General features: G+C 52.2%; 10 protein-coding genes across 10 annotated transcripts; 7 read left to right on the top strand and 3 right to left on the bottom strand.

Moving 5' to 3' along the window:
* Window positions 1–1676: 1676 nt before the first annotated feature.
* On the top strand, window positions 1677–2634 carry CTAM01_05099 (uncharacterized protein; the record flags this gene model as incomplete). The annotated part of the gene is made up of 2 exons (XM_060521129.1): window positions 1677–2335; window positions 2406–2634. The coding sequence occupies 2 exons, from the start codon at window positions 1677–1679 to the stop codon at window positions 2632–2634; spliced, it is 888 nt and encodes a 295-aa protein (XP_060384498.1).
* Window positions 2635–5177: 2543 nt separating this feature from the next.
* Window positions 5178–5792, top strand: CTAM01_05098 (cutinase; the record flags this gene model as incomplete). The annotated part of the gene is made up of 1 exon (XM_060521128.1): window positions 5178–5792. The coding sequence occupies one exon, from the start codon at window positions 5178–5180 to the stop codon at window positions 5790–5792; it is 615 nt and encodes a 204-aa protein (XP_060384497.1).
* Window positions 5793–6162: 370 nt separating this feature from the next.
* Window positions 6163–7822, bottom strand: CTAM01_05097 (major facilitator superfamily transporter; the record flags this gene model as incomplete). Its single annotated transcript, XM_060521127.1, has 3 exons — window positions 6163–6930; window positions 6994–7497; window positions 7562–7822. The coding sequence occupies 3 exons, from the start codon at window positions 7820–7822 to the stop codon at window positions 6163–6165; spliced, it is 1533 nt and encodes a 510-aa protein (XP_060384496.1).
* Window positions 7823–8519: 697 nt separating this feature from the next.
* Window positions 8520–9606, top strand: CTAM01_05096 (uncharacterized protein; the record flags this gene model as incomplete). The annotated part of the gene is made up of 5 exons (XM_060521126.1): window positions 8520–8622; window positions 8686–8967; window positions 9028–9243; window positions 9305–9415; window positions 9476–9606. The coding sequence occupies 5 exons, from the start codon at window positions 8520–8522 to the stop codon at window positions 9604–9606; spliced, it is 843 nt and encodes a 280-aa protein (XP_060384495.1).
* A 232-nt stretch (window positions 9607–9838) lies between these two features.
* CTAM01_05095 (uncharacterized protein) lies at window positions 9839–11532 on the bottom strand (the record flags this gene model as incomplete). The annotated part of the gene is made up of 5 exons (XM_060521125.1): window positions 9839–10197; window positions 10276–10343; window positions 10422–10804; window positions 10892–10996; window positions 11056–11532. Coding segments are annotated over 5 exons (1392 nt in total), but the record flags the coding sequence as incomplete, so codon positions are not given.
* A 933-nt stretch (window positions 11533–12465) lies between these two features.
* On the top strand, window positions 12466–13576 carry CTAM01_05094 (uncharacterized protein; the record flags this gene model as incomplete). The annotated part of the gene is made up of 3 exons (XM_060521124.1): window positions 12466–12523; window positions 12627–13210; window positions 13274–13576. The coding sequence occupies 3 exons, from the start codon at window positions 12466–12468 to the stop codon at window positions 13574–13576; spliced, it is 945 nt and encodes a 314-aa protein (XP_060384493.1).
* Window positions 13577–14102: 526 nt separating this feature from the next.
* Window positions 14103–16625, bottom strand: CTAM01_05093 (fungal specific transcription factor domain-containing protein; the record flags this gene model as incomplete). Its single annotated transcript, XM_060521123.1, has 1 exon — window positions 14103–16625. One exon carries the CDS (start codon window positions 16623–16625, stop codon window positions 14103–14105), a length of 2523 nt encoding a protein of 840 aa, XP_060384492.1.
* Window positions 16626–18118: 1493 nt separating this feature from the next.
* Window positions 18119–19725, top strand: CTAM01_05092 (thiol-specific monooxygenase; the record flags this gene model as incomplete). The annotated part of the gene is made up of 3 exons (XM_060521122.1): window positions 18119–18204; window positions 18279–18870; window positions 18931–19725. 3 exons carry the CDS (start codon window positions 18119–18121, stop codon window positions 19723–19725), a joined length of 1473 nt encoding a protein of 490 aa, XP_060384491.1.
* An 833-nt stretch (window positions 19726–20558) lies between these two features.
* CTAM01_05091 (glutathione S-transferase) lies at window positions 20559–21690 on the top strand (the record flags this gene model as incomplete). Its single annotated transcript, XM_060521121.1, has 3 exons — window positions 20559–20570; window positions 20629–20778; window positions 20827–21690. The coding sequence occupies 3 exons, from the start codon at window positions 20559–20561 to the stop codon at window positions 21688–21690; spliced, it is 1026 nt and encodes a 341-aa protein (XP_060384490.1).
* A 1934-nt stretch (window positions 21691–23624) lies between these two features.
* On the top strand, window positions 23625–25086 carry CTAM01_05090 (amidohydrolase; the record flags this gene model as incomplete). The annotated part of the gene is made up of 2 exons (XM_060521120.1): window positions 23625–23756; window positions 23845–25086. The coding sequence occupies 2 exons, from the start codon at window positions 23625–23627 to the stop codon at window positions 25084–25086; spliced, it is 1374 nt and encodes a 457-aa protein (XP_060384489.1).
* Between the last annotated feature and the right edge of the window lie 16 nt (window positions 25087–25102).

The raw sequence follows: 25102 nt of genomic DNA, 5'->3' as shown, positions 1-25102 counted from the left end.
TCCTCGAGAGCCTGACGAAGCTGATCTTCGGTATATTGAGGCATTATATATAGAAGAAGACATGTGCAAAAGATGAGCCCATTTGGACGCGAATTGAAAATGTTGTGATAAAAGGAGGTTGGGGGTGGGCATTGGGTTGTGGTGGATTTTCGCGTTTTTGTGGGTGCCAGAAACAGGGGGGTGCCAGGAAGTGGGTATGTTGACTTACTCTCTATTTGTCCGTACTTGGGGAAAAGTCTTTACCGCATCAACCAGGCACGAGTACTGAATATCCCACACCGGCCGATATACTCACGATCGGTGGCCGCATCTCGCGACATATTTAGTCATAGCTTCGGACGCGCAAAGAGAATTAGCGCCGAGCCCGAGAAAACCAGGTGCACATATTTCTAACTAGGCAAGTAATATCGTCAAGTGCCTGAGCGACTACATTACCATATTAGTCGTTGATTTCTTGGCCCGCGGCCGCTATCAAACAGAACACAGACGCTTTCGTTTAATGTAACAATTGCAGCTTGGCTGAAGTTCTAAGATGATTCTTTCAGTCAGCTTCATAACACCCAATTGGTCAAATTTGAAAAGCGATAGTTGCGCCCACCGGAAGCTTCACGTAGCTTTAACGCCAGTAATGAACGTTATTTTAATAACCGAAACCATTTGACTGAAGGCTATTCGCCCGAATGATGTCATGTTGGGGTTGTTGCGCCAAGGCCAAATTTCAATTTCATGTCGTATCATTCCATCGGCGGTTCCTAACTAACGTCTGTCTATAATTTCCTATTTACTTTCTTGTCCCTTACGGACTGGTATTTATTTACAAAGTCGTACATAATCGCTATGTGCTTAGCAGAGCATGCTCAAATTGGGTATTACCAGTGCTTACACGAAAATGAAGGGATGACTGACTGGCAATTCAGTCTTCTTAGGTTGGAAGCAGCATGTCGTTGAAAACTGCTTCAACACAACGGTCGTGCTAAGTGGACCTTGACAACAGTTTCGTCTTGTGAAGTGGGCATCTTACGTTGAAATTGATCCATGCCCTGTTACCAAAGCCCTATCATTAGAGCCAGTCGCAGAAAAAAGGGACCACAGCATGCCACTGTTCTATTGAAGGGCGGACCTGAAGCGATGAAAAGCTCTGCTGCCTGGTGGCTTTGACTCCAGGATCTAGTATGCGATTCCATCATGTGGGTGGAAAGCTCGGACCGTACCGCCTAGGTCAACGGTGACGATAACACCACGATGCCGAACCTTCTGCCCTTCTGCCCATGACTCCTGAACCCATGACTCGGGAGCTTCTGCCAAGAGAAAAACGACTTTCCTTCTGCGCTCCAATACGGAGTGATCCGCCGGGGACTTACTTGTAGGAACAGTCTTGTGCCCCGTACCAAAGAGCTGGAAACAAGCAAAGTTTAACGGCTGCGGCTCCTGCGAATGCGCAGCATCCTTAACATGATCTTCAAAAGATGCGAATTAAGCTTTCTCCCCTTTATTTACCACAATTAGGTTGAGTATCAGATGAGTGGGGTAAAACCGAGTACTAGTCCGTATAACTTCACATCAAACCACGGAAAAATGATCAAAGTCTCGGTAGAAAAGGTTCTCGCAGGTCCGGTCATCATTCGCTTGTTCTCAATAGAAAATTCAGTCACTCTTTTGTTCTCGAAGCATTCAAAATGATTCTGCCACACGCAGCTGTCCGTTCTCTTCAAGCACTTTCGCTGCATGCGCCCCGCGCATCTCTCGATTCGCCCGTCAAGTGCCCGGTTGTCCTGGATGGGCGAATCCCCCAAAATTTCACCTTGCAAGTCTTCGATACCTACGCCAGCCCATTCAACCCGGGATACACAAAGGGCCCTGCGAAGTGGTCCGAAATTCTCTTGTTTCCCACGGTTCCGACACCCTCGCGATTCGACGCCTCCAACGCGACTGGGAACTTCAAGCCTCTCGAAGTCACCATCAACGACCAGTCCATCTTCAATCCCAGCGGCAACAGCCCGCAGCTAGGCTTTCGTCGCGCCGGACTGCTACTTGGCAACGGCTCCGATGCTTCAAATAAAGGGGTCATGACGACGCACTGGAGTTCCATGCAGGATTCGACCAGAAAGCTGAACTTGACGCACGAGTATCTGACGTCTTTCCACGAGACGAACGACTCCGGCGGTGCGCAATTTGCCCTGCAGATTGGCACGCCCCTCGGGCAGAACAGTACGGCGGGCAAGCCCTTGTCAACCGACTGGAAGATGCTGGACAGAAATAACAGCGTGATCTTCTCGACGGCACTCAAGTTTGATGTCTGGCAAAACTGGGCCGTCACCCTCGATGTCCCCAAGAAGTAAGTCGTATTCCCATCGCGTCGAAAGGGAGCAGGTGACGAAGGATTCCGGTGTCTAATGATTCATCAGCACGATTCAAGTCTTCTTCTCGGAAGGAAACGATCCACTCAAGTCCGTCACCGAGGTCCTCCCGAACAACAACGTGGGCGGGGGTGCGCTCCAGATCGGCTTGCTCAAGAAGCCCACCGAAACCAGGACGGTTGTGAACGATGGATTCCAGGAAAGCAATCTGAAAGAGGGACAGATACTGGGTGGCATCTTTGTCGAGAACAGCGCAAACGGGTGCGTGTCTCTCTGAGCCTTTACAAAGGCACAAGTTTCGGTTGCCAAGTCTGCGAAAAGATGGTGGGAGAACATTGGGGGCGGACGCTCTGGGATTGGGCTCGGATAGTGTGGGAATCCAGAACCCGGTCTCGTCCCACAAGATGTCTTGTTGTTGCTTTTTCCAGGTGGTCCAAACGGCTCTGCAGACCAACAACGAACCTCCCTTTCATTCTCTCCGGCTCTCGGCATGTGGGAATCTGACTACGGGGCGTAAAAAAAGCAAAATACTCGTTAAAATGCTGCCCACGCCACGCTTTCATGTAGAGCTTGGCGGTGCTTAGACGAAGAACGACGGGCGACTTGTGTGATTGATGGGAGCATGTGACCAAGACATTGTGCTGCAGCGTGCTCCTTCAAGGACTGCGATGGTATTGGACAGATTCCTGCCCTCTTATCGGGCCCTTTTACAAATTATGAGTGAGTCAGGAACATTGAATTTGGGCCTGTGGGTTGGGCGCACGTCAACATGTTGTGGGTAGCTTGCAGGCTTCTTCCCTCCATGAAGAATGTCTGGATCGATTTTCTTGACTGTGATGGTCCATGGAAATGCGTATATCTCCTGCGACGAGCCGAGGTAGATGACGGAGTAGACGGCATCCATGGCTTAAATCGATCCAATCGAAGCATGACTTTCTAATGAAAGGGCAGGTCGTATCAATGTTTGACATACTCGGAAGGTTTGCCTTGCTTGGACTGGGTAGGTTGTGAATTAGGGTAAATGATATTATTCTGAGTCAAACAGGGTGAAAGTCGCTTCTTTTGCTGGTACTAGTAGCTTCCATTCTGCTAGAGATGTTTGAGCCTGCTCTATGCATCGCGAACATGCCTATATGACATGAGGCTGTCACAGTGTTGGGGAGCCTGAGCAGTTCCTTGAAGCTGCAGGGTCTATGAAGAGAATTGGGCAAGGTTAACTCCCACAAGACTTGGTCCGAAAATACGATGTGAGGGGTTGCAGAGACAGTGGCGAGGACGATCAGGCTACTTCTAGCTGATTGATCCATAACCCGCTCTCATGATCTTTCGATGGCTCATCATCATAAAATCAGGCACGGGGATGACGAGAAATAGTTCAAGGCCACCAGCGTGTTTCTTCAGGTGTCCATCGACGGAGATGACCCTGAATAGCTTGTCTTACCCCTGCAATTAAGAGGATCAATAAGTTGCGGTGGGTTGTATGCTTATCTGCCGGGCCTTGGATCGACATCTTCTTTATGCCGACCGATGCCAATATGAATGTTCTAGTCCATTCGAATATTACATCGCAACGTATATAGTTCATATCGTTTTAACACTTCAATATGTTGTCATAACTGCCGCTGCATCCACAAATCTGCTCGTGTTTGCACACGAACTCTGCGCATCAAATGCACATGATTGAGATATGTAGTATGTAAAGCAAGTTGCGAATTCATCGAGTACATCAACGATGGATATCCTTGTTTCGGAACTTTCTAAGCCTGATGTCGAGGAGGATGAGATGCGATTGGCGCCCACGCGCCCACTTAATCCGTGATCTTCCTTCAAGGAGGATCATTCCCGGCATCCTCCTTACCGACCGAGCGGCGCACTAAGGCTTCAGAGCCTCGGTCCAGAGCAATCCAATCAATTGTTCCCTTTCGACGATCTCCAGTCTTTTGATCAATAGTCGGTTAGTTCGGAGCAACCAACTTGACTGTGGGGTATGATGAAGGGAAACCTCCCTGTTTTGTCTTCATGGCCAAGACAACGGTGTGGCAGTTGTGCCCACATCGCCCGTTTGTGAGCTCATGGGTGCTGGAGAAGAAACGACATGCATAATGAGAAATGGGAAATATCTCCTAAACCCCGTGAAATGGTGCGACTAGGCAGACCAACTAAGAACCAATCAACTGGGTCTGACAGGTGTGATGGCCAAGTCCAAGCGCTCCGAAGCAGGCCAGGCAAGTCAGGATGCCTGCATTCCAACAGGAACAGAACATTATGCACGGTCTTCTGCCCGGTGGTATTGCCGCAGAGAGACCAGTGTCACGCCGCATTGATCCTCGACGGGAGTGCCGTGTCAATCCGCACAGATGCTTCCCGATTTTTTTGATTGCGAACGACAGGTTGAGACATTGGTGTCTACGGACGAAGCCACCAATCAGTATGAAACGGAGGAATCGCAAGAAACATCGTTTTTGGACGAACTAGGCTCCATCGCCTCAAACTTGGGATGACATCGTGGTTCCTTTGAGGCTATCCCTGGTCCTCCTATCGAGTTGTGAAGACTTTGAGCTTCGGGAGTTGGGCTGACAGGCCTCGAGGTATAAGAGCATGAGATATCACTGGGCATCAGGATATATGTTGAAGGATCAGTAGGAACATCAAGAACCATCCAGTTCCTTCACGACTTCTCACTTTCGCTTTTTTTCAGTCACACATCTGCCAACCAAGTGCAGCGCACACTCTTTCAACCATCGCCATACCAGACTTCGCTCTTTTGACAAGACATTCCCTTCAAAAACAACCACAAACAACCAAACCAACTCCCTCGAAATGAAGACCGCTGCCATTACCACCATCCTCTTCGCCGCCCTCGCGGCCGCTAGCCCCGTTGAGATCCGCCAGACCTCGGGCTGCAAGGCCTTCACCGTCCTCTTCGCCCGCGGCACCACCGAGATGGGCACTCTCGGAACAGTTGTCGGCCCCGGTCTCCAAAAGGCCGTTGCGTCCAACGTCCCCGACTCCGTCTTCGAGGGCACAACGTATGCAGCTGACATGGCCGGCATTATGTCCGAGGCAACTGGCTCCGGCCCGGGTAGTGTCGCCATGGCCAACCAGGCCAACTCGTGGCTGAGCAAGTGCCCCCAGACCAAGATCGTCCTCACTGGCTACAGCCAGGGCGGCATGGTCGTCCACAACGCCGCTAAGAAGCTCTCGGGCAAGGCCGTCGCTGCGGCCGTCACCTTTGGTGACCCGTTCAAGGGCCAAGCTGTCACTGGTGTTGCTACCGCCAAGTTTAGGAGCTTTTGCGCTGCTGGCGACGGCGTCTGCTCCGCTGGTGGCTGCGCCAGCTCCGGAAGCTGCTCGAGCCAAAGCGCCTCTGGCCACATTGGATATGGCGCCGATGTCAACACCGCAGGCACCTTCCTCAAGGGTGCTCTCGCTTGAGTGCAACATCAGTGAGGCATGTACGTCTTGATAGAAGGAGCATCTACCTGTAGATGCTTGAAGGGAGCCCTGGATTTGTGGCATGGATATACGATTGGATGTCTGGAACTTTCCTTTCTTCACAGTATGGCTTTAACCTTCTTGTATTGAATACACCTACCTAGTCAATGACACTGGTTCTTACTTCAAACTCCCAAATTGATAATTACCCCATGAGATCCACCATCGCGAGATAACGTCGATCTAGTTGTGTCTATCTGTAGACATACCACCACTCATTACCTTAAGAATACTGACATAATTGATCGCTTCAAAAGACTGCACTGGACTTTGTGTCCTCCGCCCTTTGACCCTACATGTTGATGGGCAATTAAGCCTCATCACTATCACTTTCGTGAGTACTGAACTTCACACGAGACTCTCTCCATCTCTGAAGTAACGGCAGACCAACACCAGTCCAGACAGTCAACGCCACCACAAATGCAAGCGCGCTCTTCCACCCATGTGTCTTGGCAAATGCAGGGGCCTGTCCGCTCGGCATTTGCAGTTGCTGGAAGGGAATCACAACAGCCTGGCCGACGGAGACCATGAAGCCAAGCACAAAGGCGCGCTTCTGCTGATCGCCACCGCAGGCCTCATTCGCCCACCCCGCCAGCAAAGGCGTGTAGCAACCATAGCACCCTGCAAGGATGAAGACGGCCATGCGTAGCATATGTGGCACGCTCCATGCCGCGAGGACGGCGTAGACGAACGTCAGAAGACACCCGACGGCGAAACAGACGGGTCCGCGCCGGCCAATTTTGTCAGAGACGTAGCCTGTGGAGACCATGAACACGAAGTTGATGGCACCAACGCAGGTTGGGATGTTGTTGATTTCTGGCACGGTGTACAATTTTGTTGACTTGAGGTACAGAGTGAAGTATTGAATGATGTAGGAGCCGCAGGTCAGAGTCCAGAAGGAGTAGGCTGCTGTGAAGGCGTAGACTTGCCATGAACCGAATACGCGGGCTATAACGGACCAGTTCATCTTGCCGACAGGTTTGCGGCCTTCTTCTTCAATCCGCTCGCGAGCACGTTGCTTTTCCCAGTCACTGAGGTAGAAAGCCTTTGTCGTGTGAGGGGTATCGGGGAAGCAAATCTAATAATGACGTTAGAAAGATGCGATGTTCTATGGAAGTCAATATCGAAGAGAGGTACTTACGACGCCATAGATCACCACGGGAATGGCAAGAATGAAATCAAAGACAAAAAGCCATCGCCACGCTGACAGACCACCCTTTCCGCCCATACCCGAATACAAGGCAGACTGAAGATAGCCGGAAAACATCTGCCCCAAGACACCGCTCATGACGAAAAGGCCAGAGCGGCGGGACAATTCGCTTTTGCGATACCATGATCCGAGGACATACATGACGCCAGGCCATGCGGCAGACTCAAACAAGCCGATGAAGAAACGCAGGACATAGAACTGCGTGGCAGTCTGGCACTTGAACAGGAAAAGCACGAAGAGAGACCAAGTGCAGAGGCACCCGGTCAGCCAGAAGCGCGGTCGGACGACAGTGATGATCAGGTTGGCAAAAGAACCGCCAATGATGGTTCCAATGTTGAAGTACGTGTTCATCCAGGACAGTTCGTTGCCGGGACCGAAGTTGAGCTCTTCCGACATGCCGGATACGTAGGCATTGGAGATGTTGTTCTGGTCAAGCTAAAGAAGAGCACTGGAGTCAGCACTCCGGCTGAACGCGATGCTTGGGGGTAGGTGCATTTACCTGTTTGATGAAGAACATGAGACACGAGAATGAAAGTAGAAACCAATCCAACTTGAAAATCAACTTCTTCTCTTCCGGCGATGTGCCGGGCTCGTGCCAGTGGAACCATCCCGCGAATTCAGGTTGCTGTGGGGGCTCCGGCTTGGTATCGGTCTCGGCCGCGACGGACGTGGTCGAAATGCCGTCCTTATTTTGGCTCCGGTTGGTTGGGCCGACTGTCTTAATGGCATTGGCCGCGTTGGTATCGAGATGCGGCGCCATCCTGGTTCGAGCTGCAGCTATCACTAAATTTGATCTCGTCGCACGATCACAAGAAAACTCCCAACGTGCCCACGGTCGATGATCTAGGCCAAGCAGATGGAGCGTCTCTGGCAAAAGTGAAGATTGAACCTGGGCAGGAGATTCTTTATCATAGCATATCCCTCCCTCGATACACTAGAGAAGCGGTCGATAGTCCGAAAAAAGAGACTTGATAACGATTTTTACTGGGTCGAGCACGACATCGGCAGTCGTTTCTTCAAGCTGACTTGACCGAGACTGTCCTGTCACCGACTCACCATTGGCGGCGAACAAAGCGCCATCGAGAACAAAATCTTTTTCCCTTCCGATGTGGTATCGGGGAGGGGCCTTGTGTCTTTACCCCTTTGGGAAGTTTCTGTCGGGCTAGTTCCGGTGCTTAGTGACTCCTTACTCGCACGCCAAGCAAAGGCCGCTCTCGCTTCGGCTCGCTGGATCTCTCCCCGCTTCTTCGGCTTCTTATGCAATACGCCCTTTGGATAACGGAACGGCGCCTTACCAGAAGTCCTCAACGCTGTGTTGATCTAACGTGATAGTAGCTATCAAACACATACTAGTCAAAGTTCATGTTGCTACCTTGTCCGTGAACTTTGAGGATCTCTGATGACTCCTTGAATTACCAGCGCTATTTTGAAACTACTGACTCGGTGCTCAAGACAAGATGGTTGACTTTGTGAACATCAATGGCGCCCGCCTGGCATATCGCATAGCTGGGCCTAACAATGCACCGCTCATGATCACGCTGCATGGCGGTCGCGGAATGGGTATACTGATTGAAAGTCCAGCGTGACAAGACAAGCTTGCTGACCAGAATTGACATTATCTAGGTGATCATAAATCCGACTTCAAAGTCTATGGCCAGTTAAGCGATAAGATTCGAGTTCTGTCCTTCGATTACCGTGGCCATGGCCAAAGTTCGTTGACTAAGCCTTACACCTTTGAGCAAATCGTCGATGACATCGAAGCGGTAAGACAGTATTTCATTGGAGATGATCAGGCCATCATCTGCGGCGGTAGTTTCGGCGGTTTCCTCGCACAGCACTATGCCATCAAGTACGCCCCGAAAGTATCGCATCTGATTCTCAGAGGGACTGCACCATCTCATCACCGTGAGTTGTGCAACCTGCACTGGCTTTAAGAGGGCTGAGCGTTGACAACATCACCACCAGACGAGGCCGGCGCCATCAAAACTCTGGAGGCGAGGATACACAAAGTTCCTAGCTTCTCTGTCGACATGTTGAAGAACAAAGTCTTTAGTGCATATGAGAGCGACCGCGAGTTTCAGTTGGTTTACTTCGCCATGATGCCGCTGTACAGGGAAACTTTCGACCCCGATGCAGCGTTGAAGAGCAACCTCGATGGTGTATACGTCGCCGAGTCTCATAGTAAGTAAACTTCAACCGAGTCAATTTGTGAAATGTCTAGACTAATTGACAATCAACTCAGATGATCTCTACTCTGAGAAAGAGAAATACTTTGATTACACTGAACAACTCTCTAGAATTACAGCGAAGACTCTGGTAGTCGTGGGCGGCAAGGATTGGATATGTCCTCCTGGTAGGAACTGTACCAAAATTGTAGAGTAACTTGGTCCACGCTAATCATGAAACGTTGCAGAAAACTCGAAGTTGATTGCTGAAAGAATCCCCGGAGCTAGACTTTTGTTGGTTGAGGGCGCTAATCATGGTGTTCATGCCGAAAAGCCAGAAGTGGTCCTGGGAGAGATTCGCAAGCACTTGGACATCTAGTCTCAACATTCTTGTCAAGCTGCTTTGACTGCCTATCGGCATGGCGCTTCGGTTTTCCGATGAGTTTTATACTTACGAATACCATTGGCAATGAAAGCACGCCTTATGACTTGGCGGACCATAATGCACTTCATTGGGAACATCCTCCATCTTACAAGGGAAATGGGTTAACGTTACTTGGGTACATGCGACTCATTCTCTATAGACGCTAGTGTTATTCATGAATCTTACGTCAACTTTTCACCGGCCTGGTTTTGTTCTCTTTAGTAACGCTATGCCGTACTTCTCTCGTAACCTTGATGATTCGCCGTGTGCTCTCCGCGTCATCGTCATAGTTGCTGTTGTTGCTGTCATTATCCCCCGCTCCCCCAATCACCGTCACTCCTAGGTCCGTTTCGTATATCGGACCCTGTCGTCCCTTTCCCTGTCCAAAGGTCACGAGGTTTGTGTCGCCCGAACGGTTGTAGGGTTCCTGCGTGCTGGTATCCTTGGCCAATCGTTTGAAGAAAGCTCGTAGCATTGGTAGCGAGCCAGCAATGATGCCTAGGCCACATTCGGCGATTGTCCAGAGAACTATGTTACCTGCATGGTCTACACAGTTGCAGGAATGTCAGTGTGCTGCTTTGTACGGATTGTAGCGAAACAATCGGGATGCGCGGGTCTTCTTACACAGAACGTCGCTCGCTTTCATGTACGCATTCGTGAAGGGTACTCGGATAATACTCGCAATGCCAGCTCTACCAATAAAAGTAGTTTGTCAAAGCCTCATGTACACAATCCCTTACGTTTAGCAGAGATCCCAGAATATCACTTACAAGAGACCCAGTCCCAGAATGAGCCGCACGTAGAACTTAAGTCGGGATCGCATTTGCACATGCCGAAGCAGAAAGAACGGAATTGCCGCAACGCTAAAGTCGGTGATGACATTGGCAACGGATGCCCCGTACGAAAGCGCGGTGGCCACGATTGGTGGCCAGCAAGTTCCCGGTATACTCTTGTCCCAGTACCTGTCGAGGGGGTGGCATTGATTCAAGATGACGATTAGGCCGGAGCCGCTCATCAAGAAGGAGAGGCCTATCAATCCTCGCAGGATCCAGAGATAGACCTTCTGATTTGTGATGCGCATTAGGGTGATGCAGATGCTGGACTTGATGAAGCACAGGCTGCCAGCGTAGAAGGCTTGCCAGATCAAGAGTGTCTAGTTTTCGGTTGACCGCATAGATTTAGCAACAATAGGCCTACTAATTTGTATGTAGTAGGTCTTTCCAATGCCATCACAACGTACCTTGTAGCCCTCTATGCTCGTCGCTCGATTCATGGTCTCATCTTTGCTTGCTATGCCAGTAAAAGACCCGTAGATAGCAACAGCGGACTGGCCCAAGTTGACAGACTAAACGAACGGTCTTGCAGTTAGCTTCTTTTCAGCCGACCGGAAAATAGTCGACCTACGAATCCTGTCAACATAGCCCAGTCGTCAGAACCGATTTTGTTCGTCTTGAATCGAATGAACACGCGCATGGCCATGACGATAGTGGTCAGAATCGCCAACGTGACGGTAGTGACTAGGAGCCCCAATGCGAGCCCCTGAGGCTCGACGGCCTGCCACGTATCGTCTCCGGCCACATTGGACATGACGATTCCTCTCCGCCGATTTCGTAGTAGCTGAGCCGGAGACGAAAAAATAGTCTTGGGACGAGTCTCGAAGAGGAATCGATTTCGGTTTCTACATTCTGCGAAGACGCTACTAGTAGTGAAGAGGGTTTCGGAGAAAATGTACAGACAGCAAACCTTGCCACCGAAGCGGAGGTGATGACCGTGGTTCCTCATGGGAGGACCAAAGTTCTCTATTGCACCTAGGTCCCTGACATCCCTGGCATGGACTCGAAGGAGCGTCTTTGCATGTGCGTTGGCCTGATTCGGCTGCGAACCGCGTCAGGTACGAATACGTCAAGCTCGGGTTCAATCAAAAATGTCTGTTGGAGAATTAAACGGATTGGAACACCCCGGCAAATGCACCAGTGTGGGATGTTGGTTGTGTGATAGTATGCGGTACTTGACAGGGACCCTGGACATATGGTATGGGGACGGGAGACGTCAAAGCGAAAGGTTGCATATGGAAACCCAGCACCAACAGTATCTTGGCAAGTCGGCAGCAGGAAACGAGGGGGACTACTCCGCCCGTACGGAGTAGAAAGTACATTTCTTCGTAGTACATTTCTTCGTTCTTACATATACTATGTAATGCATTCTGACTTTCCAGTCAAGGTGTTGAAGGTGTATTGTCTTGTTGAATCATTATCTGTCAAAGTTTATGGATCATGGACTTCGTCTAATTTTCCTGATTGCGATTGTTTCTGACCTTAAACTATCCCCTAAACATGGATAATTTATGCGAGTCGAAGTGCCTGGGCATTGGACGTTCAACAGGATGGATACGCGGCCAGCGGATGGTCTGACCCAGTACCCGCCCGCATCACCCCCGTTGACAGCTGAGCCGGGGATATATGCAGGAACGCGGGGTTAAAGCAAGTTGTCGTCTTGAAGATAACTAGAGTCGGGGTCCTGGTCGTTGACCGCCCATCCTTCTGAAAAGTCCGTCCGTCTTGACCTTCCTGAGCATATCTGAAAAAGGGCCCCTGAGCGAAGATCCTCATCCTATAAGACCATCCAGCAATGGTTTTGATGTCACCTAGCAAGTCATGTCATTGAACCCCCTTTTTCTTCCTTTTTCCTGATCTTTGAAACCGACTTTTGTGCCAGGGAGCATATCATTGTGAAAATCTGATTTATCAACAGCGCAAGCGTGTCAGAAACACACCTGGAATCTATACCATCAAGCTTGCACTTTGACCACTTATCATGGCCATCGAATACGAGGTCAAGGGAAAGGTAGCCCTGGTTACAGGAGCTGGATCTGGTAAGTAGTCTCCATCTCTACTAGACCTTCAATGACGATACCCTTGGGTATTGATCGAAGATATCTCGATCACCGGCTTGCACGATATTCATGATTCTTCTAGGCATCGGTCTAGCCATCACCCAGCGCCTTCTCAACGAAGGCTGCTCGGTAATGATCGCAGACCTCGCCCTCCGCCCAGAAGCCGAGACCACCATCGCAAACTTCCCCCATCCGTCTCCATCCGCAGACAAGCCCTCAGCCGCCTTCCACAAGACAGACACGACAAACTGGGCCCAACTCAAATCTCTCTGGGCGGCAACCCTCGAAAAGTTTGGCCGGGTCGACATCGTCGTTAATAACGCCGGTATCTTTGAGCCGCCCTGGTCGTCCTTCTGGAACCCGCCCGGCGTCTCGCCTGAATCAAAGGATGATGCGGACGCTGAGGTGGGATCGTACCACATCTTCAATGTGGACACCATCGGCCCCATCCGGCTGGCGCAAATCGCTATCGACTACTGGCTACAGAACCGCGAGGTCAAGGGGAATCTGCTTTGGGTGTCGAGTATGGGCGGCTACATCCACTCCATCCAGACGCCGTTTTACTTTGCTAGCAAGGCGGCTGTTCTCAGTGTCGTCAAGTCGCTTCAGGGGTTGAAGAAGTTGGTGGGGATCAGGAACTCTGTTATCTGTCCTGGACCTACGAGGGTACGTGAATCTTGGAAGTCCACACGCCTGTTCACATAACCACAAAGACTGACATGAGCGCAGACGCCCCTGTTTGACCAAGAATTCTGCCGCGACCGCTTGCCAGCTGAAGATCTCGCCCTATCGTCTGAGAACCTTGCCAACGCAATGTTCTCGCTGTTGACGGAGGAGCAGTATGGCAACGGCAACGTGCTCGAAATCATGATGGTTGGCAGCAAAGAGGAGCCCAAGATCCATACTAAGGAGGTGCAACTGGAATCTCTGTACCCGACGGCTAGCCCCATGGGTGCGGGCACCAAGGCCATGGAGGCAGAGCTAAACTTTATGGGGATGATCGCTGAGAAGGGGATGCGGTCTAGTTGCTAAGTAGGTCACAGGCGCTAGTGTAGATAGGTTAACAATGTCAAGGCTATCCGTACATTTTCGAAGTGATTTTGAGGGATCACAGGCTGTTTTCCACGCCCTCAATTCTTAGGTTGGATCGAGAATGACTGTAACGGCATTTTGATACTCCGTAGGAGACTTACTCCCTGGCCCCCTTCCTAAGAGCGTTCATGGGTTTCTCCCTACTACCAACCAGCGCTTACAAGCTCCGGGGACTTGACGGGCTGCTCCGTTCTATGTACTGCCCGCGCAAGGCCCCCCTTGCCTAGCGGTGGATATTCCACGGTTCAGGATGCGGAACAAGAAGCCGTTCTTATCATGAGGAGTGACCCAAAGAAGCCCAGGCAACGTCCAATTTGGAAGCCATAGGGCCATGCCAGAATAGCCGAACGTGACTTCGGGATCGAAGATGCCAATGAAATCGAACTTTATTCGTCGCTCTAACACATTAAGGTATCTAGGTACTAATAAAAGTAACACAAGCAGCCGGCTACAAGACAGGATCGTATCAGAGAAATCCCAATTCCAATGACCCCCAGCCATAGTCCATGGCCGATTCATCATTCCCTACCGCCGCCGAATGGCGCGTAGGCCCCGTGGGCGAAAACGCAGTCTGGCCCCTAAACCCCGCCGGCGCTGAAGCCTGCCCGCCACAATCGTCCGGGAACTCGTGAAAGGCATAACACGTCGACCGGCCGAGGACCTCCTGCATCAACGCGACGAGCCGCGTGATGAGTGGCCGCACCATTGCCTGGTACGATTCTCTAGACGAAAACTGGCCGCTGCTGCTGCTGCCGCCGTAAACATTGTTGTTCCCGGGAAAGTGTAGAGTCGTGTAGCCGTTATTGGGCACCCCTGAGATGAGACCCATGAACTGCCGAAATACCTGGGCGGCTTGGCGCGCCTGGTTCCAGCCCTCGGGGAAGGCCTCGAGGATGCTGACGATGACGGCGACCTCGTCGCGGGCGGAGAAGGACGTGCATTCTGCGGCGCAGGCGATGAAGCTGTGGATCAAGACCAGACCGACGGGGAAGAGGCGGCACAGGGTGACCCGGTTCAAGGGGAGCTGGCGCTGCTGGAGGAGAACCGAGGTTGACTGGAGATGCTTCTGGGCGAAGCGCAGCAGCTCGACGGCGGAGACGATGGTGCCGCACGAGTTGAAGTGGCAGGGGTAGTGGAGGAGGAGGAGAAGGTGGTAGTACCGCGCGCTGAGCCAGGTGACTGAGTTGTGGATGGGGACGTTGTCTGGTTCCAGTGGGGAGACGAGGCACCCGTTGCTGTACCAGTTCTCAATCTCGGAGCGGATGTTCTGCACTATGGCGCGCCTGTCTGCTTGCGAGAGTGCGGCGACCTCGTGTTGTTTGCGAGTGTGGATCTGCTTGAGGATGCGGTCTTCAAGCTGCCTGAGCTGGATGACGTGGCGATTTGTTTGGAGGATGGAAGCGAAGTGTTGACGGCCTGGGGAAGCAAACTCTTCGATTGTAAGGCCTGGCAGCGGGACGTCGACGTTCTCGTCGATGAGGGCCACGGGGAGACCTAGAGAGATGGCCATCATCCGGTCCAAGACGTAGATACTCCAGAATAAGCGATGGCGTAGCTCAATGTCCATGGCGGAGAGATTCTTGTCTTCGGAGGATCTCCTACTCAATCCGAGGAGCATGGCTTGGCGGGAAACGATGCCTGCTATAGACCACGTTGAGATGCCCTTTGGGTCGAAGAGTGAATACAGTGCCACCAAGACGAGGATCTGGATCGACTCGAGGTCTTCTCTCACGAGACACTCCTGAATGATGTCGGCGTAGGCTACGTCGAACTTGGAGGCCGTGTCGTTGGGTATTTGGCCGGCGCGCTGCAAGGTTGTGCATCCAATCGCCATGATAAGATAGAGCAGCGTAGAGTCGGCATCTCTACGTCGCTTAGAAGATTCGCCTAGTGACTCGAGGTCTCGCAAGACCTTAGTCCTATTGACGAATGGGTAAGCCCGGTTGACGTTCCGGAAGTAGGCGTCAACGAATCTCCTCGCAATAGCGTCGCGAGGCAGGCTCGAGGATGTGAAGCCTTCTCCATCGCGAAGGCTCTCGATGCCAAGGATCCTTCCGGGCTCTGGCGCTGGCTGGAGCAGAGCTCGCATGTGATCATGGCCCCTTGACGACGATGATTCCGTGTCTACGTTAACCGCAAGACTTCTTTGATCAAAGAGGATCGGGCCCGATGTGCCAAGCGGTTGCTGATGTACGGCAAATGTGTCCCGCGGTTCCGCGCGGTTACTCTCTGCACTGATAATAGACCCGGGCGTAGCTCCATTCGCCGCTGGCGTGGCCGGAAGAATGTCCATCGCCTGACCCACGGCCGTGATCGTAGTAGCCGCCGGCGAGGATCCCAACACGGAGGCAATATCTGTGCCCGTGTCAAGGCTCTCTACGCCAGGGGCGCCGGCGACGGGCAAGTTCTCGTTGATGAAGCGCGAGAGCCATTCTATCCGAGCGCGCAGATGGTGCGTCTGGGCAGCTGTAGAGGCGGCGGGAGTGGAGAAAGAACACTTGTGTCCCGCGTTGGCACATAGGGTGCAGATGGGAAACGTGCGACTGCACTTCTTCTTGAAGCTGCGGCAGCGATCACAGGCGGGGATATCACGGGCGACCTTTGGCGATGATGCCGAGATGGGTGATGGCACCGCTCCTGCTGCTGCTACTACTGCTGATGCCGATGCTGCTCCGGAGGTGGAGATGTTGGCAGCAGCCGCACCTGCGGTAGGACTTTGACCTGTCAGCGCCGGTGAGATTGGACCTGACGGCGGCGCTGGGGCCGAGCCCGAGACTGACGCCGCGACGGCTGCTGCTGCTACCGCTGACGATGAGACATCGGGGACGGCATCCGGAGGGCCCGGGTGGACTGCTGAGGACGGTGTCTGGGGCGGCAGTGGAGGGCGTATGGCGGGAGGAGAAGCCGAGCGGCGCAGGGCTGGCGAGGATGGGGAAGTCTGTCGGACGCGAAAGCGATGAATATTTGATCTGATGTGTTCGGGCGACATTGCGACGGTGCGACAATGCCAAATGGGATAGGGGGGACTGGGCGACGGCGAGACGCCGACGTGAGAGCGCCCGTTTCGTGTCGGGGCTGTCGGAGACTGGACTTTTGGGGGACGTTTCTTCGCTGGACACGTCGCATACACAACCGGTTGGTCGGCCGGGAGTGGGAGTGTGGGATGGGGGATCCTTTTTCGAACAGAAGCGAGACTGGAACTGAGTCGGGAACCTCTCCGCTTGTTGTTACCTTGCTTCACTTGCTCAATGGATCGTCATCTGCAGGGCAGAGGCAGAGTTCTTCAGCGGCTGTGCGGTTCCATGGCTACGGGTCGCGTAGTTTGATGGCAATCGTTTGTCGAGTGGTATTTGATTTTCTTGCAAAGAGAAGAAGAGTAAAAATTCTCTTCTCTCCCCTCCCCAGCGTTGCAACGAGGCTGTCCTGCCTTACTACACACTACCCGTACCTAGGTACGTGTACGCACTATCTCTTGTTCTGCCCAGGTCGCTCTCCGCGCAGATCCGATAGCCATCCAGTCACTAAGTCTGGTACTGGGAACCATGAAGCGGCTGGCAAGACGGATAGAAACACCAGGAGTACGGCACAAAAGTACCACAGTACCAGACAGTTGCCGATGGTGAAAGAGCACGACTCAAGCGGGCGTTCAGCACGCCATTACCGCGGTCTGTTCAGGGGCGACGAATGAGGAGTCTGCTTAGAGCGATTCTTCTGGTTTAGTCGGCCCAATTTGGACCCGCTGTCGGGGATCCGTCATTCGGAGTTAATATTTCCTGATAATTTTGTTTTTGTGTTGAGGGGGAGGAACCGAGGAAGAGAGAGTGGGAGATAAGGGGCCCGCCAGCAGTTGGGGTGTGCTGCTACATTTTGATAGTCGGCAACTGAGAACTTCTACTAAAGCATCAACAACTTGGAAGCAAAGACAGTGTGACGGAGTCGAGAAAAATGGAGAAAGGTTAGTCAGATGCGTACAGCAACTACTTTGCGATGACTTGCATGGGAAAGAAATGTTCATCCCAAACTGTCAGACTCTTCCAAGCGCTTATGGTCTCCCCCCACCCGTCCAACATGTCCCAGACACGCACAAATGGCGCTGGCGCTGGCGCTGGCGCTGGCGCTGGCGTGGTCGGGCCAAGGCCGACTCGCGCTGGCAGTCATTGCTTTTGCTGCGACTCAGTGGGCCGTTCGTCCGACCAGCAGAAGCATATCGCCGAACCTAGGTTCGTCTGTAGTCCTGTACGGATACTCTCGTCAGGAATCTTAAAGTCCAAGAGTGTGAATCGCGTGATGCTCATGCGGAGCATCAAGCACAAATCGCTCAGAGTTGCCTGTCACTCTTTCCATAAAGCCGAGTCTTCTTTTCATCGTTATCGTCCGACAGTCTCATCAGTGGTGCTACACAGATACCCCTCCCTACTGTCGCTTCCTCGCTTCTCTACAACCCCTCGTCGCATCCAGACCCGGCCAGACTCCGCCGCCATCATGTCGCCCATGTACCTTGAAGACAAACTCAACATCGACCGGGTCGCCGTTATCGGCGCCGGGCCGTGCGGCCTGTCCGCCGCAAAGTAAGCCCGCCGATCCGGCCCCAGGCGACGAGTCCCACGCCTTATACATACTTACTTTATTCGCACTCCAATAGGTACTTGCTAGCGGAGAAGAAGTTCTCCAAAGTCCAGATATTCGAACAGAGGGATACCGTCGGCGGCGTCTGGACATACAGCCCCTTGAACGTCATTGACGGTGACTTCAGCATCCCCAGGACACAACCGACCAAGAACCCGGACACGGCCATTGCCGTTGAGGGACACGATGCCAAGCAATTCGTCTCTCCAGTGTATGATTACTTGGAGACGAATATCCCCCACACACTCATGAACTACTCGGATAAAAAGTTCCCCTCAGATGCCTCGCTTTTCCCTCCTCACCAAACAGTGAAGAAGTATCTGGAAGACTATGCCGAGGAGCTGAAGCACATCATCTCTCTGTCGACGCAGATCCTCTCCGTCAGAAAGTCTTCGGGTGGCAGTGAAGTTTATTGGGAAATTGAAAGTCTGAACCTCAAGACAAATGAGACCAACAAGGCGCAATTTGACGCTGTCTTCGTCGCGAGCGGACACTACAATGATCCCTTCATCCCAGACATCCCTGGCCTTGCCGAGTTTGACAAAGCACACCCAGGCTCAATTTCCCACTCCAAATTCTACAGGAATGCCGAGCAGTATAAGGGAAAAGTGAGATGAACCATGCCCGCAACTCCTTAACCTGACCAAAGTCACTCACACTCATTACAGAAAGTCATCATCGTCGGCAACTCAGCTTCAGGCATCGACCTAAGCGCCCAAATCTCAACAGTCTGCGCTCTCCCCATCATCGTCTCTGAGAAGACCGTCCCCAACACCCCCGCAGAAGACCGCTCATCCTGGGCTAAACCCGTCCCCGAGATTCTCGAATTCATCTCCGAAAACAGACAAGTCCGCTTCGCCAACGGCGAGACCGAATCCGAAGTTGACGGCGTCGTCTTTTGCACGGGTTACTTCTACAGCTTCCCTTTCATCCGCGACCTCTCCCCTCCTGTAGTAACGGATGGCGCCTACGCGCGGAATCTGTACGAGCATCTCCTCTACATTGACGACCCGACGCTTGCGTTCGCGGGCATCCCGCAGCGCATCGTGCCGTTCCCCGTGTCGGAGGGCCAGGCTGCGTACGTTGCACGCGCATGGGCGGATCGTCTGCGTCTGCCGAGTCGCGGCGAGATGAGAGAGTGGGAGGCGCGGATACTCAAGGACAAGGGCGAGAGTAAGATGCTGCATAACTTGGCGTTTCCCAAGGATCTGGAGTACATCAATATGTTCCACGCCCGGAGCCTGGAGGCGGAGAAGAGAGAGGGTCTGGAGAATGATGGTGTGGGAAAGACACCGCCGTACTGGGATGATGAGAAGCGGTGGACGAGGGAGCGGTTCCCTTTGATCAAGATTGCTTCAAGGAAATTAGGAGAGCGAAGGCATGAGATTACGACGTTGGAGGAGCTTGGGTTTGATTACAAGGCTTGGAAAGCTGGGCTAAATGAGGAGGAAAAGTTGCTGTGAGCATTGCTCCCTTATGGCTTATCCATTTCTTCCCTCTCCGTTTTCTGTATAGATCTTAGAAGGAGCTGGGATAGAGAAAGACTGGAGATGTATACGCTGACGCCATCTGGCAGTTGATAGCTACGTTCTCTCGTGTGTGTGTGTGTGTGAGAGAGAGAGAGAGAGAGTATGAGAACTTATCCCATCAGGCTGACTACTACTCATGGTGCATATCAGTCATCAACCTCTACATGTAGTGTCTAGTTCAATGCATCTCTTCTAGTTCACTATACCAACTTGAGGGTGATTTTCTTCGAACGCCTCGAAATGTTAACACCTCTACCGATGCCACCAAATCAGCGTACAGTAAGCCCAGATGAAGAATGGCGAGGTCCTAGAATCTACTTGGTATAGGCGCTATGGAGGAGAAATTGGTATACAACGAGCTTACAAACTTGGACTCGTGAGCGCAAAGCTGACAAATGGCCTTCATCCCAAACTACACCTGCTGGCTGCCCGCGCGCCACGAGCGCTCGGAGTTCCGAACCGCGCGGGATTGATGCAGCTTCCCCGCTCTGGGAAGCTGGAGAAGTCTATTTTTACGTCACGTTCACCTACTTCGTGGAAGCACATCTACTCCCTTGATATGCTTCCTAACAAAGCAATCCATCCGCTAATAGCAGGCCCCTCATCACGCCACATAATATCAGCGCAGTTAAAATCCCACCGGCTCCAAGTTGTATCAACCCATCAAAAGTATATGAGATCTGGTATCGCACACTTACCGACTTGCAAAGGTCCGACCTGCTTTCTATCATAAAAGTACAAAGCTATTACCTCAACACACAACTAATATGAGTGAAGAGGTGCGGTTGCATACACCTATGAATACCAAAAGCATGCATATTAACCCCTTCATTACAGAAAGACCCCATCCGGTACCAGCCCGGAAAAGGCGGAGGTTTCGAGCGCACTGAGGCCCAGTTCCGCAACTTCATCGCGAATGATGCCAACGCCAAATTCGCAGCTGAGAAGGGTCGCTATGCTCTCTACGTCAGCCCCGGGTGTCCTTGGGTAAGCCCTCATGTACATCAAAGCGAATGCCCCGCTAACAAAACGCAGTGCCACCGCGTCATGATCGTTCGGGCCCTCAAACGCCTCGAGGACGTCGTAGACCTCTACGTCGCAGATATGGGCATGGGCAAAGAAGGTTGGCACTTCACAGATAGCCCCGAGGCAGCGAAATTCGGCGTTCTTCCGCGCGACCCCGTCTACGGCTTCATGACGATCAAGGAGCTCTACCTCAAAGCAAGTCCCGGCTACGATGGCCGTGTCACGGTGCCTGTCCTCTGGGATAAGAAGTTGCATACTCTCGTCAGCAACGAGTCTAGCGAGATTATCCGTATGCTCTACACCGAGTTCGATCACCTCCTTCCCGAGGTGGACCGCGAGGAGAGTCGACCCGGCGGCGGCCTGTACCCTAAGGAGAAGCGTAAGGAAATTGATGAGATCAATGAGTGGGTGTATCACACGATCAACAACGGTGTTTACAAAAGTGGTTTTGCGTTCACGCAGTCCGCTTACGAGGAGAACGTCGACGCCTTGTTTAAATCTCTAGATCGTCTGGAGGATATTCTCGAGGACCGGCCTTTCCTGACCGGCGATCACATTACTGAGGCTGATGTCCGCCTGTTTCCAACGATTGCCCGGTTTGACATTGCATATGTCCCGATTTTTATGTGTAATTTGGGCACGATCCGGAACGATTACCCGAATCTGCACCTTTGGTTCAGGAGGTTATACTGGGACCAGAGTGAGAGGACGCACGGCGCGTTCTTCAGTACGACGGATACGTGGGTGTCGAGGTTCAAGGAGGGATATGGCGGTGCTAGGACGAGGGTCTTGGGAATTACCGGGCCCCTTATAATTCCAAAGGGCCCTCGCGTTTTGGTTCACGAGCTCAAGGAGGAGGAAAGGCTTAAGTGACTGTAGTTTTCTTGGTTGCGAGGTCTGAACTTCACAACCAACTGAGGTCGTATACAGTTCAAGGTAGTCAAGCTATGACGGTAATACCTGCCTGTTGCAACAACTCAAGAAACCGGCTACATCTCAATTGGCCGCCATCAATCATTTTTACTATGATGTACTTGACTGCATTTAATCTTATCAGGTCCCTCAACACAGGTCTATCCTGGGCCAAGCTTCTCGGCATTCCAAAAATTTCCGAAATGTGCAATACACTATTGCCGGGCAAAGACAGTAGTCAGCCAAGAAAATAGGCAGAATCAGTGGCTGCGGCGGTGTAAGTGAGGTAGGGGCTGTGACCCATCAGCACGCACTGCTGCTTGGCGACAGGGTCGCTGATCCTAACAGCAAAGCATGTCCCAACGAATCAGAGTGGTGAGGAATGTGAACAAACATCAATATCGTCTGGCCACATTTTGCCACTGCCTGACTTGGTTCAGCCTTCTGGGGCAGAGCGTTTCGCCCGATTTGAGGCAATCAATCCATTGAAGAGAGCTTCACCTGAGTCTACCAGTGTTAGACAGTCAGCCTTGGAAGGCTTTTCCGTTATTATATTAATGGCAATAAGACGAACTAGACTGTAAGTGCGCTTGTTTGTACTTGAAAACGTAGATCCGCCATCTTTCTACTATCGCTGATTACACATTCTGCGGCTGCCATTAAACCTACAAGAGCTTACAGCGGATTTGACGAGACCAGATAGGTCTGAAATATCTCTGAAACATTGCGCCGCGCGAAGATCATCAGATTACTTAATAATTCTAATGCCTCCCATTTCGAAAAGCGGAAACTCAATAGCCGCTCTCAGCATCTTCAAGACATTCGAAATTCGAATAGCTCATACAACCTCAATTACCTCGAGGTACCATACCAAACGAGAAATCGGCGACGATTACAAGACCCACATACGTCCAGGCCCAATTGCAGGCATCTCTCTAATTGCCATAGTGTTCGTCTTTCTCATACTTGTCGTCTGGGGCAGGCAAAGAGCCAGGGCTAGAGAGGAAGCCACTATGCATAGGTACAACGATTATGTCAGCAACGTCGTGGCTCTCGAGGACCAGCAGAGAGACATCAGGAATGGGGGCTATGCCTATGGTCGAGGCTATTTTCCAGGGCCACAGTATACCGCAGCCGATGATGATGGCAGTGAGCGTGCTCGACGCCTGATAAAACCGCTTCCACCGTTCCCTGGCAAAGCTGGCAGATCCCAACAGCAGTCATGACTTTGATGGGCTCAAGATATTCAGGCAGGGGCATGGGTGTTTTTGAGATTCTCTTCTATCTATGAAACAAAGCCTCAATTTCTACATCAACACAAATCAATCAAGTAAACCTAGGTGGAGAGAAGCCGTGCCTTTGGGCAAAACATAGTATGTAAGATCATATGCACTGTCGTCGGGCGCGCCCGAGCCCTCTGCGTGTAAAGACTTACAGTATGTCTCTTGCTTCTTGCCGTTGCATCGCCCTTTGATGACGGAAAATAGAAGATTCTTTTATCAAAATATTCGCTCAGAGCCGGGCAGGCACCAATCTTCGGGGTTTCTGGGGACGAAGGGATGCTACTGGGCTGTCATAGGTATCACAATCAGCTCCCCCGAGGAGCGATGTGGAGTCAACGATTATCTTCGTCGGCAATTCTGACCAGTCATCGACGACATCTCATCGGCGTCCGGGTTCCAATATCACGACCATCTGAGCGCAACATGTCGCAATCATGCTCCAGCGTCCTTATGAGAAGGAATCAAGGTCAGCAAGGCACAAATCAGTTCTGTGCTGGGCAGACCTGAATTTCCATAAAAGCTGGCCTCCCTTCCGCATGTCCAAGTTACGAGGTTCGTCCTGTTCATCAAACGGCAGAAAGGATTGTCTCATCTCAGGTCTACCAAGCCAACATGAACATTCGTATCCTTCCTTTAACATCTCAATTTGTTCCCAACATGGCCACCATTGCCCCGGAGATCGCTGGTGCAATGGATAAATCCATCAGCGATGCCAAAACCTTGCTGAGAGAGGTCGACTTAGACGTGAGTAGTCCCAAGCACCGCCGTTTGTGTCCCGCAAAGGGACGTCAGCACAAACTTGTCCAAGCTGATCCAGGCTTCGACGTTCTAGATATTCCATCATCCGGAACTCAACTATCAAGAGTTTCACGCGCACGATGCTCTCGTCGAAGTACTCAAGAAGCTTGGTTTCAAAGTCACCCCTCACGCATACGGAATTCCTACATCTCTGGAGGCAGACTACGGAGAAGGCGGCCGTCTCGTCGTCTTCAACGCCGAGTACGACGCGCTCCCTGAAATCGGCCACGCCTGCGGCCACAACCTCATCGCCACCGCATCCCTAGCTGGCTTCATCGCCACAGTTGCCGCCCTGAAGGCGTCCGGCAAGCCTGGACGCGTTAGACTTCTAGGCACTCCGGCCGAAGAAGGTGGTTGCGGCAAGGGCATGCTCGTAGGCAAAGGAGCATACGACGGCGTCGCAGCCTGCGTGATGGCTCACCCGGCCCCAATGTTCACCTACGGTAACGAAGGGCGACACGGTGACGTATTTGTCAATCACGTCTCTGCCACCGCCTTCAGAATCAAGTTCAAGGGCAAGGCTGCGCACGCCGCCGCCTCGCCTTGGGAGGGCGTGAATGCTCTCGATGCTGCTGTCCTCGGCTACAACGGCGTCAGCATGATGAGGCAGCAGATGACGAAGGATTCCACCGTCCATGGCATCTTCACTGACGCCGGCGTCAAGAGCAACATCATTCCCGACTTTGCTGCCGTTGACTATACCGTGCGCGCGCCAACCATTGAGAAGACCAAGGAGCTGCGAGACCGCGTCATTGCGAATTACCGCGCTGGCGCCATCGCCACGGGCTGCGAGATGAAGGTCGAGTACGATGTCTTTTACGCTCCCTTGCGCCCGAACAAGCAGCTTTCTCTGGTGTTTGCGGACGCTGCGGCAGACTTGGGCATTCCCATGTGGTGCGACGTGGACACCAAGGAGGTCATCTCTGGGGCTACCGACCAAGGGAACGTTGGCTGTGTTGTGCCTGTCATCCATCCTATCTACGGGATTGAGGCCAAGGAAGGGCAGAGTAACCACACTGCCGGCTTCACGGAAGCTGCCGGAGCCGAATCGGCACACGAACGAAGTCTTATTATTGCCAAGGCTCTGGCGAGGTCCGCATGGGCTGTCTTGACCGACGATGAGGTGGCATCCAAAGTTCAGCGTGAGTTCGAAGAAACTGTATCGGAGAGGAGGTTGAAGATTTCTCTTGAGGAGGAGATGTCTCTTATCACGAAAGACTCCTCTCAGATGAGCACACCTGTTAAGAAACTTTGCTCTTGTGGCAACGGAGTTTGAGCCATAGTTGTTTGAT

Source organism: Colletotrichum tamarilloi (assembly GCF_030869305.1).
Source record: "Colletotrichum tamarilloi strain Tom-12 chromosome Unknown Scaffold_12.1, whole genome shotgun sequence".
NCBI classification, from domain to species: domain Eukaryota; kingdom Fungi; phylum Ascomycota; class Sordariomycetes; order Glomerellales; family Glomerellaceae; genus Colletotrichum; species Colletotrichum tamarilloi.
This window is presented reverse-complemented; position numbering and strand designations above follow the sequence as displayed.